Genomic DNA, 17,107 nt, shown 5'->3' with positions numbered 1-17,107 from the left:
TTCAAAAATGCCATATAAATGGAGTTATGCAGTAAGTAGTGCTTTAGTCTCACTTTCATTTAGTATAATGCTTTTGAGATTCACCATGTTGTTGCATGTATCTGTTCATTCCTTTTTATTGCTGTTACTATTCTATTGTATGGATGTACCACAGTCTATTTATTCATTCTATAGTTGTTTTGGGTTGTTTCTAACTCTTGGCAATTATGAACAGACCTGTTATAAACATGTGTATATAGGTGTTTATGTTTGCATATGTTCTCATTTCTCTTGGGAGAATTCCTAGGAATTAGATTGTTACTCATATAGCAAGTATATGTTTAATTTGATAAGAAACTGACTTACAAAGTGGCTTTTACCAGTTTACATTCCCACCAACATGTTGTAGTTGCCTTTTTGTTGTTGTTGTTGTTGTTGAACCATTCTAATATATTTCAGTGTGTATTTAATTTGCATTTTCCAATTGATTAATGATGCAGAGAATCTTTGTATGTGCTTACTGGTTGTCAATATCTCTACTTTGTGGAGGTTTAAAAATATTTTGCTTATTTTTATTGATTTTTTAGAGAGGGAGTGAGGAGAGAGAGAGAGAGAGATTGGCACAGCACACTGGCCAGGGATCAAACCCACAATGTAGGCATGTGACAGGGAGTTGAACCAATGACCTTTCAGTGCATGGGATGATGCTCAACCAAATGAGCCACACCGGCCCGGACACTATTTTGCTTACTTTTAAATTTGGTTGTTATTATCAGAAATGTGTTCTATAAATATTTTCTCCCAGTTTGCATCTGGTCTTCATTTTTGTAACAATGTTTTTTGAAGAGCAGAACTTCTTAATTGTATTCAAGAACAAAGAGATATCTCTAACTACGCCATTGGCTAAATGTTGAATAGCACAGGAGATACAATAATGCTTATGTTTATACTTTATCTTTTTAACAAAATCAGCACCTATTGGTTTCTAGCCTGCTTTTCCATTATCTTATTATGAATATTTTTCACATCATTAAATATTATTTTAAAGCATGACTTGTAAATGTGCACTCTCATGGCTATATTTTATTTAACTATCTCTCTCTATTTGGGGATGCTTATGTTGATTCCAGTGAAAATTAAAACAAGAAATATATGATTACCAGTCTTTTTTACATCATTGTTTACATCCTCAACCATTGTTTACATCTCCCATCATTTTCTTAGTATAAATGCTTACAATGGCAAAGCCTGGGACAAAAGCATAGCACTTTGTTTTATAATTGTGTCTTTAAAAAGATTACAGATGTCTTGAGGCAAAGATTTAGTCTTCCCCTCCTTGTCATGCCAGTATGTGACAAACAGCCTGTCACACTGCAGCTTCTCCATATATACTTGATGGATGAATAGTTGGAGAGAAAAAGTTTTCCATTGAACTTCGTCCTCTCGTCTTCCTTTTGTGAAAGAAAATAGGAGTCCCCTGGCCATCTACCCTGCCTGCTCAGAGGGAGGAAATAAGAAGAAGGTTTCCTTCTAGGAGAAAGCCTGCCACGGAGATGCAGGTTCCCAGAGAGCGAGGTGACAAGCCCTGTTGCTGCTCAGCAACGCCCTGAAGGGGCCCCGCCCCCAGCCTGTATAAAGCCGGGGTGCGGTGGGGCAGCCACAGCTGTCAGGGCCTCTGGAGCACCGGCACCTGCACTGGCACTGGCACTGGCACTGGCACGCGCTATGGCAGATGAAGTGCAAGTCCTGCCCTCCCCGCTGAAAGGGGGGCATCCGCCCGCAGGTAGGCTGCCCACTGCCCTCTGTCCTGCAGGTAGCAAGGGCCTCAGTGCTGCTGCCCTGCCATCTATGCCTGCAACAGAGGCGCCCAACAGAGCAGAGGTTCTCAGCCTGCCATTGTTGCTCTGACTTCATGCAGCTGACTTCCTCCTGTGCCTTTGATCTTTCTATGCTGTGTGTAAACCACCTGGGGATTTGTCAGGCCCCAGATCAATTAAAACCTGATTATATAGGAGAGGACAAGGGATTGGGTGCTGGTGGGAAGAGATAGGTTGCAAGGTTGGCCCTTTCCTCCCTGGAAGATGATTACTGCCATGGAAACCTCCCTAGAGGTTCCAGCTCTAAGACTCAGGCTCCCCGAGATACTGTACGACATCTGACTTCATAGCCCGGCAAACCAGCTTCCACAGCAAGGACAGCAACCTCCAGTCTCTCTCCCTCCTCAGGCATGTGGGCTGGGCGGGTGTCAGTGATGTATTTGCCTGTCAACAAGCTGAGGAGCACTTTCTAATAAGGACTCAAACACTGGAGGGGGCTGTCTGGAAACCGTAGCTATCAAGGTGCTTTGCAAAGCATCCACAGTTCTCTCTCCCTCTCTTCCTCTCTCCCTCTCTCTCTCTCCCACCTCCTCCCCCTCTCTCCCTCCCTCCTTCCCTCCCTTCATTTTAAATGTATGCTACTTATATCAACTCTCTGGAATATGGAAATTAGTTTTATTGTACTTAACCGTATGTTCATCTAGATTGACTGAAGCATGTAGGCCTATTTTTAGCCAGTTTTATGTTCTTTCAACTGCCTGCCTCCTTTTATCCTTTCCCCATTTACAAGATTTACTTATTGGTCTAACTTGGCACCTCTAGGCCAAGGTTACTTCAGTCATCTTTGCTGCAGAGGAGGATGGCGGGTATAACCTCTGCCAAGCTGATACACTGACACAGAGGTTCAGTGGTTTTCTGGGGAGCAGCCTGGCTGAGAGAGTCAGAATTTTCACTCGTTTCCAGTTCTGGGCTCCATGCCCTGCTCTCCTGTGGCAGATGCCTGACACTTTATATTTCATTGGATTTAGCAGTGTTTAACACTGTCTATATTTAAAGTTAATGTTGCTGCCTAATGGTCAGGAACGATAAATGCTAATTATTAGAAGAGAAGGCATCACACAGATAATGACCCCCCCCCCAAAAAAAAGATACTATTCTCTTCTCACCATTTCCACCCCAATCCTTCATAAAACAGTTAAGCTAAAACCTGATTTACTAAATTACATTCATGCACAAAGGACGCAGAGATAAACCTAACCAAAGGAGCGTTCGAATGAAGCCACCAAGAACTTTCTGTCCTCACCACTAATGACTGCTAATTACTCTGTGTACATAGCACACCAGGAATCCATCAAGCATGTCACGATGCCTCTGGCATGACAATTAATTATTACGAACTGTGACACTACAGATAAGAGGTTTGGGGTAATTAAAATGGAGATGAAGGCAGACTTTTGCCTCCCCACTGAGAGCCGGGGAACAAAGAAGCCTCCTCCTTCATCTGGTCTCGCTACCTATGTTAAGTCCAAACCGGTTTGCGATGGCGCACAATTTTATTTTGGGAACAACAGTAATTCATCACCAGAATTCCATCAAATCTTCACCTGATTCTTTTTTTTGATTTTTTACAGAGAGGTAGGGAGAGGGATAGAGAGTTAGAAATATCGATGAGAGAGAAACATCGACCAGCTGCCTCCTGTACACCCCCCGCTGGGGATGTGCCCCCAACCAAGGTACATGCCATTGACCGGAATCGAACCTGGGACCTTTCAGTCTGCAGGCTGACGCTCTATCCACTGAGCCAAACCGGTTAGGGCCACCTGATTCTTAAGCAATTTACAGGTCCCGGAAAGTGGGAAGTGGGCATGTTATGACGGGAAGGATTTGACGTGGCCTTCGGAATTGGACAGACGTGGGTTTAAACCCTGCTTTCACTCCACATCTCTGAGCATCCGTTTTCTCGCCTCTAAAACAGGGAGTAATAACTAACGTGGATATTATAAGGTTGTTATGATGATGAAAGGCGATCACCTCTGCAAGGTACCCAGCACATGAATGTTAATCCCCATCAAATGCAGGCCTCGTAAAACGCATAGCCATCAGAAGAAATTACCCTCCCCAATCGCAAGTCACCGGGTGTCTGAGGGCTGCTGCATTAGACACTATTGCAGTGGGCAGAACAGAGGAAAATGCATAGAAAATATACACATGCCCGCCCCATCGCAGTTAAAAATGAAACCACTGGAAAGTCAGCCGGCGGTAACTCTTTCCCACCTGCATGTCGAGTGCTTAGCAGTTTCTCTTTCATGTATATTAATATAATATATTGCACCTCCATTAGCCGTGGCTATAAATTTATGCTGTGACACAAGACTACATTAAACATGAGCTGGCCTGGGCCCTAGTAAGCTTAGCTTTGGATTTTCTGCTTTTTGATTTGCCTCACTCTCAGTTTTATAAGAACCTCATCACAATGAACAGCCAAAAATGTGTGCGTAGAAGGTGATCAAGGAAGCCAAGTACATACGTAATGAATTAGAAAGAGCAGGAGTTCATGAGTTTTTCTGTATATTCCCTGCACTTTTTAATTCAGTTTAAGTCAAGTGAATCAGAGCCATCAGAGAGGATACCACGGAACCCCCAGAGAGAATCTGTTTTCTGGCTCATTAAAGAGAGAACGGCTCGGTCGGTGTGGCTCAGTGGTTGAGTGTCATCTATGAACCAGGAGGTCACGGTTCAATTCCCAGTCAGGGTACATGCCTGGGTTGTAGGCTCGATCTCCTGTGTGGGGCATGTAAGAGGCAGCCGATCAATGATTCTCTCATCATTGATGTTTCTATTTCTCTCCCTATCCCTTCCTCTCTGAAATCAATAAAAATATATTAAAAAAGAGAGAGAGAGAACGAAGTTTGGGGATTAGATCCCCAAATGTGAAACTAATGCAGAAAGTGGGGGGGAAACCATAGGGCCAGCACCATTAACAAAAAATAAGGGCAGAGGCTTAATTCTCTCAACTTCAGTCAGCTCAGGTCAACTTACGGGGTTTGGTCTGTGAGGTTTGAGAGAGACGCTGGAAGACCCACTTTCTCAGGCATCACGGGGACAGGGTTTGATGACCACAAGGACAAGAACAACCACATCCACCCCACACTGACTGTGCTCCTGGCGCTGCACAGAACCTCCTAGACAGGGCAACACCCCTGCAGACAGACAACGAACCATCATACTCTTCCAGAGAGGAGCAAACTGAAGTCAGCGAGGTTGTGCGACTTGTCCGAGGCTGCACACCTGGAGGGCAGTGAGCCTGAGGTTTGGGAATGAAGTGGAGCCCATGCCATGTGCTCCCGTTCTAAAGCCCTCTCTCCTTGATCCCTGCCTTCTTCGGATGGGCATCTTCTAGGTGTTGATTGGCAGCTTAAAATTTGCTGAAAAATCAAATGTAAGTGCAAAGGAAGCATTTTGCAAGCATCTAACCTTTGAATAAAGATCTTCGCATAAAAATTCTAAGTCACTAGGCAGAGTTTGCACAAATCTTTGTGGTGGTCAGTTTTTTCACATGCCTTTTCAACCAGTTAGTGAAGGAAAAAAGCTTAATTTTTCTGGCAGGCTTTTCTTTCTTTATCTTGACTGCCTTTTACGAAAAACTGTGCAAAATGTCTGGGAGATCTTAACTGCAAAAGTATTATGTAGCATTCTAAACTCAAGGGTCTATTTCTGGCACTGTAAACTACAAAAGAAGCCACAAGAATATAACTCTTACTCAGAGGCAGGCAAACAAAGTTTCATTTTCCCCACATATATTTTGTTTTCTAATGAAACTATCCAAAAGAGTGTCTCTCTCTCTTTAAAAAAAACTTTTTATTGATTAAGGTATTACAAATGTGTCTTTATCCTCCCAGTCTTACTTTTTATTGATTAAGGTATTACAAATGTGTCTTTATCCTCCCAGTCTTGCCCTCACCCTCAGTGTCTCTCTCTTTTACATGTTTTCTCTCTAGTTTATTGTGCTTATTGAAAGCACCTAAAGTTTTACCCTATGTATTCATATTCAAAGGCCTGTTAAAATGTTAAATCAGTTCACATTTCACTTCACCCCATTCCAGTTCATCCCTCTATTAATGTTCAAAAGGCAATATAGTCCCAAACACAGAATTATGTAAATGTTTGAACTAACTTAGTTGCAGTGAGACTTTGAAGAGGTCCCATGAGTCAGACCTATCGCCATAAGCAAAATGGGCAAGACTTGACTGGGTTGGGTTGTAGATGTTTATTTACAACTAGAGGCCTGGTGCAGAAAATTTGTGCACTGGGAGAGGGGAGGTTCCCTCAGCCCAGCCTGCACCCTCTCGCAGTCCGGGAGCCCTTGGGGGATATCCGACTGACCTGCTTCCCACAGTCAGACATCCTTAGTGTTGCTGTGGAGGCTTCTGCCTGAGCGGTGCTCCCCCTGCATTGAGCGTCTGCCCCCTGGTGGTCAGTGTGCGTCATAGCGACCAGTCGTTCCACAGTTCGGTCAATTTGCATATTAGCCTTTTATTATGTTGGATGGTTTGCTAGATCCCAGGAGACCAGGATAAGCGTGCTCCCAGCAGTGCTTTGAAGATGACCCTCCCACTGGTTCCAGCTGGTCCAGTCGCCTCAATGTAGAGAGAGCCTTAATCTGTGTATACCTCCATGTATCCACTATAGTATGGGAATATTATCTTCTGCTTTTTTCTGCTGTACATGCTGACCAAGTGGGATTACCTACCAGAATAAGTTTAATATGAGAACTGTGCTCTGGACATTCAAGCTGTGGTTCACTTCTTGAAATCACTCATTTAAAGCCCATAGCCCTACACCAGAGAGGATTCAAAGACTCCTGCATTGAAGTAGAAATCTCCTGGGGGATGTTTAATTTACCCTATAATGTCTCTATTTATTGTTCTTAAGAATGAAGGACTCCCATGTTTGCATTTTTTTTAAATTTCTTTGGTATTTGTTTTTCTGTTAAGAGCTTTATATTCTTCTGGAAGGGAGGGAAGTGATAAGTTTTCTTTTGTAAATAGGTGGGAAGCATTAGAATTATAGTAAGGACTTCATAATAAGGATCATCTACTTAAACTTCTACCAAATTCACCTAAATCCTCCTCAGATATTCATGGCAGGTAGACTTCTTTCTTTTTACACACTGAGGGGCAAAGGACATACGAGGCAAGCTACCCGACTCCGAATAACACAAACTGCAATGTGTAGCCAGACTATGCCTTTCTGGAATTTCCATTCTTTGGTCTCATTCTCTCCTCTGGAAAAACATAAAATAAATACAAATAATAATAACTACACATTATTCTGTACCTACCATGTACCAGGTGCTTATGTCACTTCTATTCTCTAGGACAGGGGTGGGCAAACTTTTTGACTCGAGGGCCACAATGGGCTCTTAAACTGGACCGGAGGGCCGGAACAAAAGCATGGATGGAGTGTTTGTGTGAACTAATATAAATTCAAAGTAAACATCATTACATAAAAGGGTACGGTCTTTTTTTTTTTTTTTTTTTAGTTTTATTCATTTCAAACGGGCCGGATCCGGGCCCGCGGGCCGTAGTTTGCCCACGGCTGCTCTAGGACAACCTGAACAATCAGTATTATTCCCTCTTGAAGGATACAGAAACTGAGCCTCAGAGAGGTTTAGCATGTGTAGAGCTCTTTGACCCCATATAACATTTCCTCACCAAGAAACCTTTCCTCGTCCCACATGACAACCCCTCGGATCTTTGAAGATGCCCCTGAGCTCCGAGTCGTTGCTCCTTCAGAAGTGATCTCTCCCAGTTCCCTAGGGCCTCCTGTGACCTGCTCCCTTCTCCACTCTGGTCACTCTCTTCTGGACAGTCTGGTTTGTCAGTGTCCTTTCAATTGAGTGGCACAAAACTCAGCATTTTAAAGTTCACATTTTTAATTGTTGTTTATTTAACAATAACAATTTGCGTTAGACTGCATCTAACATTACAGAATTCTAGTGAGAAGCTTTTATAATCAATTAAAAAAACCAAGTTGGTGATTCAAAATGACCAAATAGAGTTTATTCCATGAATGCAAGAATGGTTTCACATAAAATATTTATTCATATAATTAATATAATTAACAATAAGCAGAAAAATCATGTCTGTTTATGCTAAAAAGGCATTTGATAAAATTCAACATGTATTTGTAATTTTTAAGTGCAATGAAACAGTACTAGAAGGATATTTCCTTAACATGATGAAATAACATATTTATGAAAATATATGTACTTACTTCTCATGTATATAACCTTCTAAGTGCACATTATGCTTAATAGAAAAACACTGAAAGCAATTCTTTAAAAATTAAGGTGACAAAGATGTCCACTATCACCACTATTAAACATTATTTTGGAGGAACTAATAAAATTATTTTTATGTTAATCATTTTTAAACCTGGAAAACCTAAGAATCAATTTAAAACTATTATAAACAATAAGAGAATTTAATGAGGTTTAGATATAAAAATCAATAAGAGTAATATAAGAACAACAGTCTGTTAGAGTTATAACAGACTAAACCTCATTTATAATAGCAACAGAAACAACAAAGATAAAATGCTTAGGGAATAAATCTAATAATAAAGGTGTGAGATTATGTGAACAAGTTGCTGAGGGACTCAAAGGAAGATATAAACAATAAAAAAGCATACCATATTTTTAACAGAGAGCTACCAGGAATATAAAGATACAAAGTTTTCCTTTTTAAAAATCTACAAATTTAAAGCAAGATCTTTAAAAATAATACCAACAGGATTTTTTATAGGAAATTAATAAACTGGTTCTAAAGTTCATATGGAAAAATAAATAAGAATAGCTAGTAATATTTTACAAAGGAAGTTTAACACAGGAGGACTAACTCTGTCAGATATTAAAATATAATACAATAATTTAAATAGAGTTATAATAGCATATGAATAGACAGAGAGATTAATGGAACAGAATAGAAGTCCAGAAATAGCCACTGTAATATGTGTGTATGCATGTATACACATGTATGTATATACGCATGTATGTATATATGTATACACATGTAATGTACACACGTGTGTATATATGTATACACATGTAATATATACACACATATACATGAGTACTTAGTATATGATAAAGATGGCATTTCAAATTAATAGCTAAAAGATGGATATTTTAATATTATTAGGATAATCTAAAAAAATCTATTATGCCTCCACATGACTTACACAAAATACATTCTAGAAGGGTCAAGGATTTAAATATACCACCAAAGACTGATTATGCAAAATGAAACCATAAAAGTTCTAGAAGAAAATACGGAATAATATTAATAAAACATCACAGTGGGGAATTCCTTAATGATACAAAACCCATAAGAGGTTAACAAAAACAGAAAATTACTGACTGCAAAAACATCAACAATAAGGCAGTAACTGGCAAAATATTTTATATTTGTGATACATCTCATAGATAAACAGCTCCTATCCTATATAATAAAAGCCTAATATGCTAAGTGTCTGGTCGTCTGGTCGTCCGTTCAAACAATCTAAGCATAATATGCTAATGATATGCTAAGGCCACTCAACCGCTCGCTATGACATGCACTGACCAGCAGAGGGCAGATGCTCCGACCGGTAGGTTAGCTTGCTGCTGGGCTCCAGCTGATCAGGACTGAGTGAGATGGGCCAGACATTCTCTGGAGCCCTCCCGTGGTCCCTCCCTAGCTGTCCAACCTCCCGTGTTCCTCCCCGGCCCAAATTTTGCACCAGTGGGGTCCCTCAGCCTGGCCTGCGCCCTCTGGCAATCCAGGACCCCTCAGGGGATGTTGGAGAGAGCTGGTTTTGGCCCGATCCCGCAGCCAGGCCAAGGGACCCCACTAGTGCACAAATTTGTGCACCGGGCCTCTAGTGAATCAATAAAAGCATTAGGAAAAAGAATTTTAACAGTTCATAAAAAGAAAATATAAATGGCTTTTAATCACAGAAACAAACTCAACCTTTAATAAAATATAAGAAATGCAAATAAAACAATGAGATACCATTTTTTAAAAAACTTATTGATTGACAAAATCAAACGTTTTCTAGCTCACATGGTTGCAAGGGACTTGGGGAGATAATTGCTAACTAACATTGTGACTGGTGAGATTGTAAACTGGTGCAAGTTCTGTGAAGGGCAATTTGGCAAGATTTAACCAAATTCCAAATGTATATTCTTGAGAACTAACAAGATCACTTGTAGGAATTTATCCCATGGATATACTTGCACTTGTGCAAAATTCTGTATATATGAAAGGATATTCATTGCAGCATTGTTTGTAATAGCAATGGATTAGAAACATTTGAAATGTCTTAACATTTGGGAATTGGCTAAGTAAACACAGAATGTTCATATAATGAAATGTTAAAGATGCTAAAAAGAAAGGTACATTTCTATATGTGTATTGAAATAGAACTTATTCCAAAACATGTAATTGAAGAAATATATAAACAGATAAGGTACAGACCAATGTGTATCTTATGCTACCATCTATACTAATAAAAGCCCAGGTGGCCCTCGTGCCCTCACGTCATCACAACATGGCCACCATAAGATGGCCGCCCCCATGTCATCACAAGATGGCTGCCACAGGATGGCTGCCCCCACATTGTCACAAGATGGCCACCCCCACATTGTCACAAGATGGCCGGCAGGGAAGGGCAGTTGGGGGCCATCGGGCCAGCAGGGAAACAGGGAGTGATCAGGCTGGCAGGCAGAAGTGGTTAGGGGCAATCAGGCAGGCAGGCGGGCAAGTGGTTAGGAGCCAGCAGTCCTGGATTATGAGTTGGACATCCCCCAAGGGGTCCCAGATTGGAGAGGGTGCAGGCTGGGTTGAGGGACAGCCTCCCCCCCCCCCCGTGCACGAATTTTGTGCACTGGGCCTCTAGTTTAAAAAATAATAGCATGTAAGTAGACATATAGAATATTTATGGATGAATACATGGGAAACTTATAACATAGCAGCATCTAGGGAGATGAACCAGGGGGCTGGGAAATAATGGTAGGAGGGAGACTGCAGACCTTTTCATGCTTTTTGAATTGTGTGCTTTATGTATGTATTAGAATCAAAGCAATAAACTAAGTAATCATTTTAAAAGAACAACAACTAAGTCAATTCACAAAGGCATGGAGAAACAATTTTCCTTATTTTTCACTTTATTGGAGCTAGTTTTAGAAAACTGTCCATTTGACATTCCCATAAAAAGAATTAATAGGTTCAAACGAATCAATGTCCATTTAGCTTTTTCTCATTTGAGCTTGTCAGATTTCAGATGTGCAAATTTCCTGGGAACAGAAAAAAGTATTTGCTTTGACTTGCATTCTGAAATGGGTCATGCCTTTAAAAAGTTGATTTCATCTGACATTGCTAAACACTTGAACTGCTGTTAGGTCATCTGTAGCCTGATTAACACTAATTGATCTATTGAATGGCAGGATTACTAATGCATTTTATTTGCTCACTACAATATCTGAGCTTGGCCAACATCCCAGGTTCGGGGTCTGAGATGATAGGTGGGTATATGGTGGGATCAGAAGCATCTCTGTTGAATTAAATGCCTGTTATCGCCACCGCCCTCACTTTTGGCTCATTCTCAGAATCTGACTTTTGAAAGCTTTGGTTGAAAAAAAAAATGCAAGCCTTGCACAAACTTTAATCTTGTGGGAGAATAGGAGGGTCACACTGTAATTGTCAATTGCTATCACGAAGAGTGTAATTGGTTTGATAACAAGAAAAAATGTTTTTCAGTGAAATGCCTAAGGGAGTATGTTGTTATTCATCTCCCCAAATGGAAGATGTACCTGCTGCCTTTGAAAGCTCAGTTCCCCTCCCTGAACAAAAACAAGCAGACCTCAGCAGTTCTTCTTCTCCCCACCTTGTTTGCACGAAACATCTTTTTTCTTATCTTTATGCAGTTTCAGGGTAACTTTTTTATTGCGTTGTTTTAGATGAAAGTTTATATCTTTAAAAAATAACTTCTAACCTGGCTGGTATGACTCAGTGGTTGAGCATCGACCTATGAACCAGGAGGTCACGGTTTGATTCAGGTCAGGACACATACCCGGATTTAGTGCTCAATCCCCAATAAGGGGCGTGCAGGAGGCAGCCGATCAATGATTCTCTTTCATCATTGATGTTTCTATCTCTCCCTCTCCCTTCCTCTGAAATCAATAAAAATATTTTTAAAATAAACTAAAAAATAAGTTCTAAATTTTTTTTGCCAATTCTAAACGCATACCTTGAATAACAAAGCATGCCTTCTCTTGCTGTTCTAACCCTGACTCCCATATTGATGCTTATTTGTTTATAGTAAAAGCTGGAGGGAAGCGAATTTCAAAAAAACAAGAAATTGGCGTCTTGGAGAGACACACCAGAAAAACAGGATCTGAGAAAACAAGGTAGGGGACTGCTTGATTTCCTTTCCTGTGTCACCTCGAGGAGTTTTCAGTGACTCTTCTTTCAGAAGTCAGAGGCCTCCCAGTCCCCCTAGGCCAATGGTTCTCAACCTTCCTAATGCCGCGACCCTTTAATACAGTTCCTCATGTTGTGGTGACCCCCAATCATAAAATTATTTTCGTTGCTACTTCATAACTGTAATTTTGCTACTGTTATGAATCGTAATGTAAATATCTGATATGCAGGATGTATTTTCATTGTTACAAATTGAACATAATTAAAGCATAGTGATTAATCACAAAAACAATATGTAATTATATATGTGTTTTTCTGATGGTCTGACCCCCAAAGGGGTCACGACCCACAGGTTGAGAGCAGCTGCCCTAGGCTTTTGCTAAGCTGGGTTACAGACAGCCGCCAAGATGGGGTGTGGTGGGGGTCAGAATCCGTGGTGATGCAGACTGGAGGTGAAAGGTCGCTACCTTCTGGAGGACTCTTTCTGAGCCCCCATCACTAACCCCACCCATTCATTCTCCCACTCGCTGAGTCCAGCCCAGCTGTCTTGTACTTAAATGACACAATCCTAAATGCATTCAAACCTGACGCACATCCCTTTATCCTATTTTCACATTAGCCTTTAAAATAGTGTCCCTAGGCTGCCCTATTTTCATAGTATGCTTTCTGCTGAAGCAAATCTCCTGAATTAAAAATAAATGCTTTTTAGTTGTTGTTTTGAATTCATCACTCAATTATTTAGAAACTATTAATGGCTGCTATATTTGGCATAGCAGGAGGGCCTATAGATACTGAGGCTGGTTTCTCCCTGCCCCTTCCACCATAACCTTGACACACTGCACTATTCCCAGAGCTAAGCAGAAAGCTGTGGCTGGAGCAGACACGCAAATGGCCCAGTCACTCTATGCCTTAGTTAAGGAAAACATGTGGAACTGGCTTCTCCAAGAAGTATAATGATGGTGCTTCAGAGACTATTTCAAGGTGGTTTCCATAGATAAGTTGGTGAGTATTTGAAAGGAGTTGATTAGATGCTCAAGGTACCTCCTTAAGAGTTAAAATGGCCACAGTCTCAGAAGGAGAATACGGAGGGAAATGGACTATAGATTTTCTCTGCCTCTTTCATATAACACATTTTTAGATCATTTTAAAGTTTCCTTTCTGATTTCTGTGGAGGAGATGGTTTGGGGATCTTTTCTACATTAAAATAAAATACTCACTAGCCCCTTAGCAGTGTTTGCTTCTCCCGATACCAGAACATAACCATCACATAAGGAAAGCGACACTGCGAGTCCTCGCTAGTGACCCGCTTGGAGGCCAGCTCCTAGAACAGAGAGAGCGCCCTGTGCATGATAACACACGGTTGTTGAATCGCAAGCTGACTGATTTGGAAAGTGTGCTCTGTTACTAAGACCTGACTTAAGCATAAGCCCTGTTTATGTAACACACCTGGGCCAGGGGCTCAGCAACTAGAGTCATAGCTTGGAAATGACCTTCTAGTTGGCAGCCAGTGGGCAAGTCATATTTCTCTGCACCTCAGAACAAGGGGACTTGCTGTTAATTCCAACGTCAGCTGAACAGAGAAGGAAGCGGAGTTGGCTAGAGAGTAATAAAGTGGTGATTGAACCCCTCTTTTAAAAATGCAGGTTTTTTTTATAATAGTCATTAAAAGATGGGAATTGGACTACTACAGAACTTAAACAGCAAGAAATCAACCTCCCTCCCTATTTGTCAGGGATAGATATGAGTAGGTAGGACCTAAAGCTTATAGAACTTGGGTGCCATTTTTAAAAGATAATAAAGGAAGCTACCAATGTGAAACGGCCAGGGCCCTCCCTGTTCAGGGAGCGGCGGTGCAGCCGCAGCTTCACCAGCTCCACCATCCGTTCGCCCCTGCCCTCACCTCTGCTCCAGTAGCGTGTGCAGGGGATGGGAGTGCCTCGTCTTCATGGACAAACAGTCCCCTTACATCTTCTTGGAGAATAGCTTTTGAAAAAATAGACCCTGGAAAATAAGTTTCTAGGCATCATCAATCTATGTCTGTTTCCTAATAACGTGCACCAACCAACACAAGCCATCCAGAAAAAGAAACTATGTCGAGCGCAGAGTTTCCATCAAGAAATTGTACTGCAGGCTCGTCCCTGATTGAAACCCTCCTACAAAATAACTTGACCTCGGAGGAAGCCAGACACAATAGAGCGTATGCCTTATCATTCATGTTATGAAGTTCACAAGCCGTCAAGACGAATCCATGGGGCTATAAGTCAGGGAGTGGTTATCCTTAGGGGCAGCTGGTTAGACTAGTGTGTTAAGTATCTGAATATGTGCTAAGCCGTGTACTGATAATAGGTGCACTTTTCTGCGTATGTCATATACTCCAGTGAAAAGTTCAAAAGCGAAAGTAATAATAAGTTGGCCTATAAGGCTTGTCACGTGGGAGGCAGGACTGTTTGTCTTTCAGACGTAACCAAGCAGAGTGACACTTAAAGGCCAACTAGACCCATTTCTGTATAAATCATTGAACCTCTTCAGTGGGTACGTTTTCAGGTCCTCTATGAAGTTTCTTTTCATCTTTTCAGTGCTATTGTGAATGTTGCCAAAATACAGACGATGGATGCCCTGAATGACACACTGGAGAAGGTAAGCTGTGGGTGAGATGCATCATGGGACACTCCCAGACAGTACTCCCCCAAACATCAGGCTGCATGGATGAATGAGCCCGTGACCACTGAGGTGTTTTCCAGCTCGGAGGATCAATGTCCTTTTGAAAGAATCTGCTCTCTGTCCCAAGAGCACAGAGAGGTCTTGGTGAGAAAAATTGCTTCTCCCAAATTCCTAGTGTCCATTCAATATATCATCTCAAAAATAAGATAGAAAATAAAGCACGAATCATGACACCAAATTGGCAGGACTTTACTTTGCCATCCCAAATATTTCTCAGACACATTGGCATGGTTTTACAAAAAGGCAGCCTGTGTATTGGGAATCCTACAGTTTTGCCCTTGCTCCTGACCACTGCATTCCGGTAAGGCAGTATTTGACTGGAGGCGAGTGCGGGTGGTGGAGGATTGCACAGTTTCAGGCCGGAGGAAGGCTGGGCGCTGGCTGGCTTTGTCCAGAAAAGTCTGTTCAAATAGGTGGTTGACCACTGCTGTTGTTATCTCTATATCATGAATTTCTTCTAAGTAGCTCAACAAACTAAAAAAACTTACCAGAAAGACGGTGGTTTGGTTTTTGTATTCAAGCGTTTTTCAACTACGTAGGTGAGCTGACTGAGAGTCTTTCTTATTTCTGGAGGACAGATACATTGCATGTAAGGCAAGAAAGAGCACTCTTTTAGATGCTCCCACGTTTGTTAAAGGGACAGGACTGGGCATCCTTTATAGAAGGAAGACTTGTCATTACTGCCAACATTAGGGCTTTGAAAAAGATGAGCGCAGAAACTGTGTGCTAGGCCTCTGACTCCCCATCTGGCACTAGCTCTTCCACTTACCAGCTGTATGACCTTGAGCAGGTTACTTATTCTGTGCCTCAGATTTCTTGTTTGTAAAATGGAGATAAGAAAGAAAATACACTTCACAGTTTCATTGTGTGGAATAAATGAGTTCACACAGGTTAGCTCTTAGAGCGGTGCCTGGCACAGTCACCTGTTTGTACTCTGCTCCGGGGAGTAGCATGGTTTCATGGCAGAGATAAAAAGGTACATCTGAAGTCCCTGGGATGTTAGGAGGCAGAGAATACAAGACAAGATCTCGATTATACAGTACACGATAGCTACAGAGCCTTCTCATGTGGGGGGCTTGGTTCTCCCATAACATAGATTTGAGGTGAGGTCACAAGTGCCTCTTTGCCTTGCTGGCTTTACAGGAAGGGCAGGGGTGGAGGATGCCCTGCCAGGGCAACACCAGCTACCCGCTCCTGGTCTCGCCTTCCCTTGCCCCTGCCCACTAAACGCCTCTTCCTCGGGGGCAAGAGGATGCCACAGTTGTTGGTGAAACCGGATGGCACGTTCCTCGAGAATATATGTTGACCCAAAATGAAATGTTTAAGGACCATGGTCAGTAAAGGTTTACGCTGTGTGTAAGTATGATGCAAGGGTCCATATTGGGTTTTTTTTATAGACCTATATGCATATGTTTGTGACATAGAAGGGTTCTTCAGTTAAAATACCAATTCTCTATTCCAAAGATAAAAAGGAGAGTCAAGTGACAACAACAGTGATCATTGTGTTCGGAAAAATAAGACAATAGTGAGATGGTGTACTGTTAGAAATATGTTTAACAGCAACTATCCATGTAAAAAGAAAAACTTTAACACGTAGCTCAGTGTTTACTGGGGTGGGAATGTGGTCAACACTGTATAGATTACTGGCTAAAACAGGCTCTGGCATCAGACATCAGATGCCTGGGTCTTATGCCAGCTCTGTCACTCACTAGCTGTGTGTCCTTGGGCAAGTTTCTTCACTCTCTGTGCCTCTGTTTCCTCATCTGTAAATGGGAATGTGAGTAATAGTATCCACGTCAAAGTGATATTGTGAGAACACAAGAACGTTATATAACCCGTGCAAAGTACTGAGCACAGAGCCAAACACACCCAGCCCTCAGTATTAGCTTCTAGTCCCAGGCAGCTATCCTACAGGGCGCCACTTGGATTCCTGGGCAAAGGATAAGAGGCCAGAAAATCAAGTCCCAAGATTGCCATAGTGACTGTCTTGAATATGGGAGTTAGTGGGATCCACATATTTCCTTACAGCTAAGAAAAATCCTCCCTGAATCCATAATTCAACCTGACGTGTAATAGGATTTCATAATAAAGGTCAACTGGGGTAAAAAGACCAATGCCTTTTAAAAG

At 41.7% G+C, this 17,107-nt stretch overlaps 1 protein-coding gene across 3 annotated transcripts in view; it reads left to right on the top strand.

Annotated features, from left to right (window-relative positions):
- Window positions 1-1,659: 1,659 nt before the first annotated feature.
- Window positions 1,660-17,107, top strand: part of DAPL1 (death associated protein like 1) — a 29,137-nt gene continuing 13,689 nt past the window's right edge. For all 3 annotated transcript variants that reach the window (XR_002826174.1, XM_006083239.3, XM_023743793.1), the window contains exons 1-3: window positions 1,660-1,762; window positions 12,159-12,246; window positions 14,836-14,896. Coding sequence is in view for 2 of the 3 variants with exons in the window: in XM_006083239.3 (XP_006083301.1) it covers window positions 1,705-1,762; window positions 12,159-12,246; window positions 14,836-14,896 (207 nt within the window). In the remaining variant the exon portion in view is untranslated. The remainder of the gene's footprint in view (window positions 1,763-12,158; window positions 12,247-14,835; window positions 14,897-17,107) is intronic.

This window comes from Myotis lucifugus, unplaced genomic scaffold, assembly GCF_000147115.1.
Source record: "Myotis lucifugus unplaced genomic scaffold, Myoluc2.0 scaffold_5, whole genome shotgun sequence".
NCBI lineage: Eukaryota > Metazoa > Chordata > Mammalia > Chiroptera > Vespertilionidae > Myotis > Myotis lucifugus.
The sequence above is the reverse complement of the archived record's forward strand: the minus strand, read 5'-3'. Positions and strand labels throughout refer to the sequence as shown.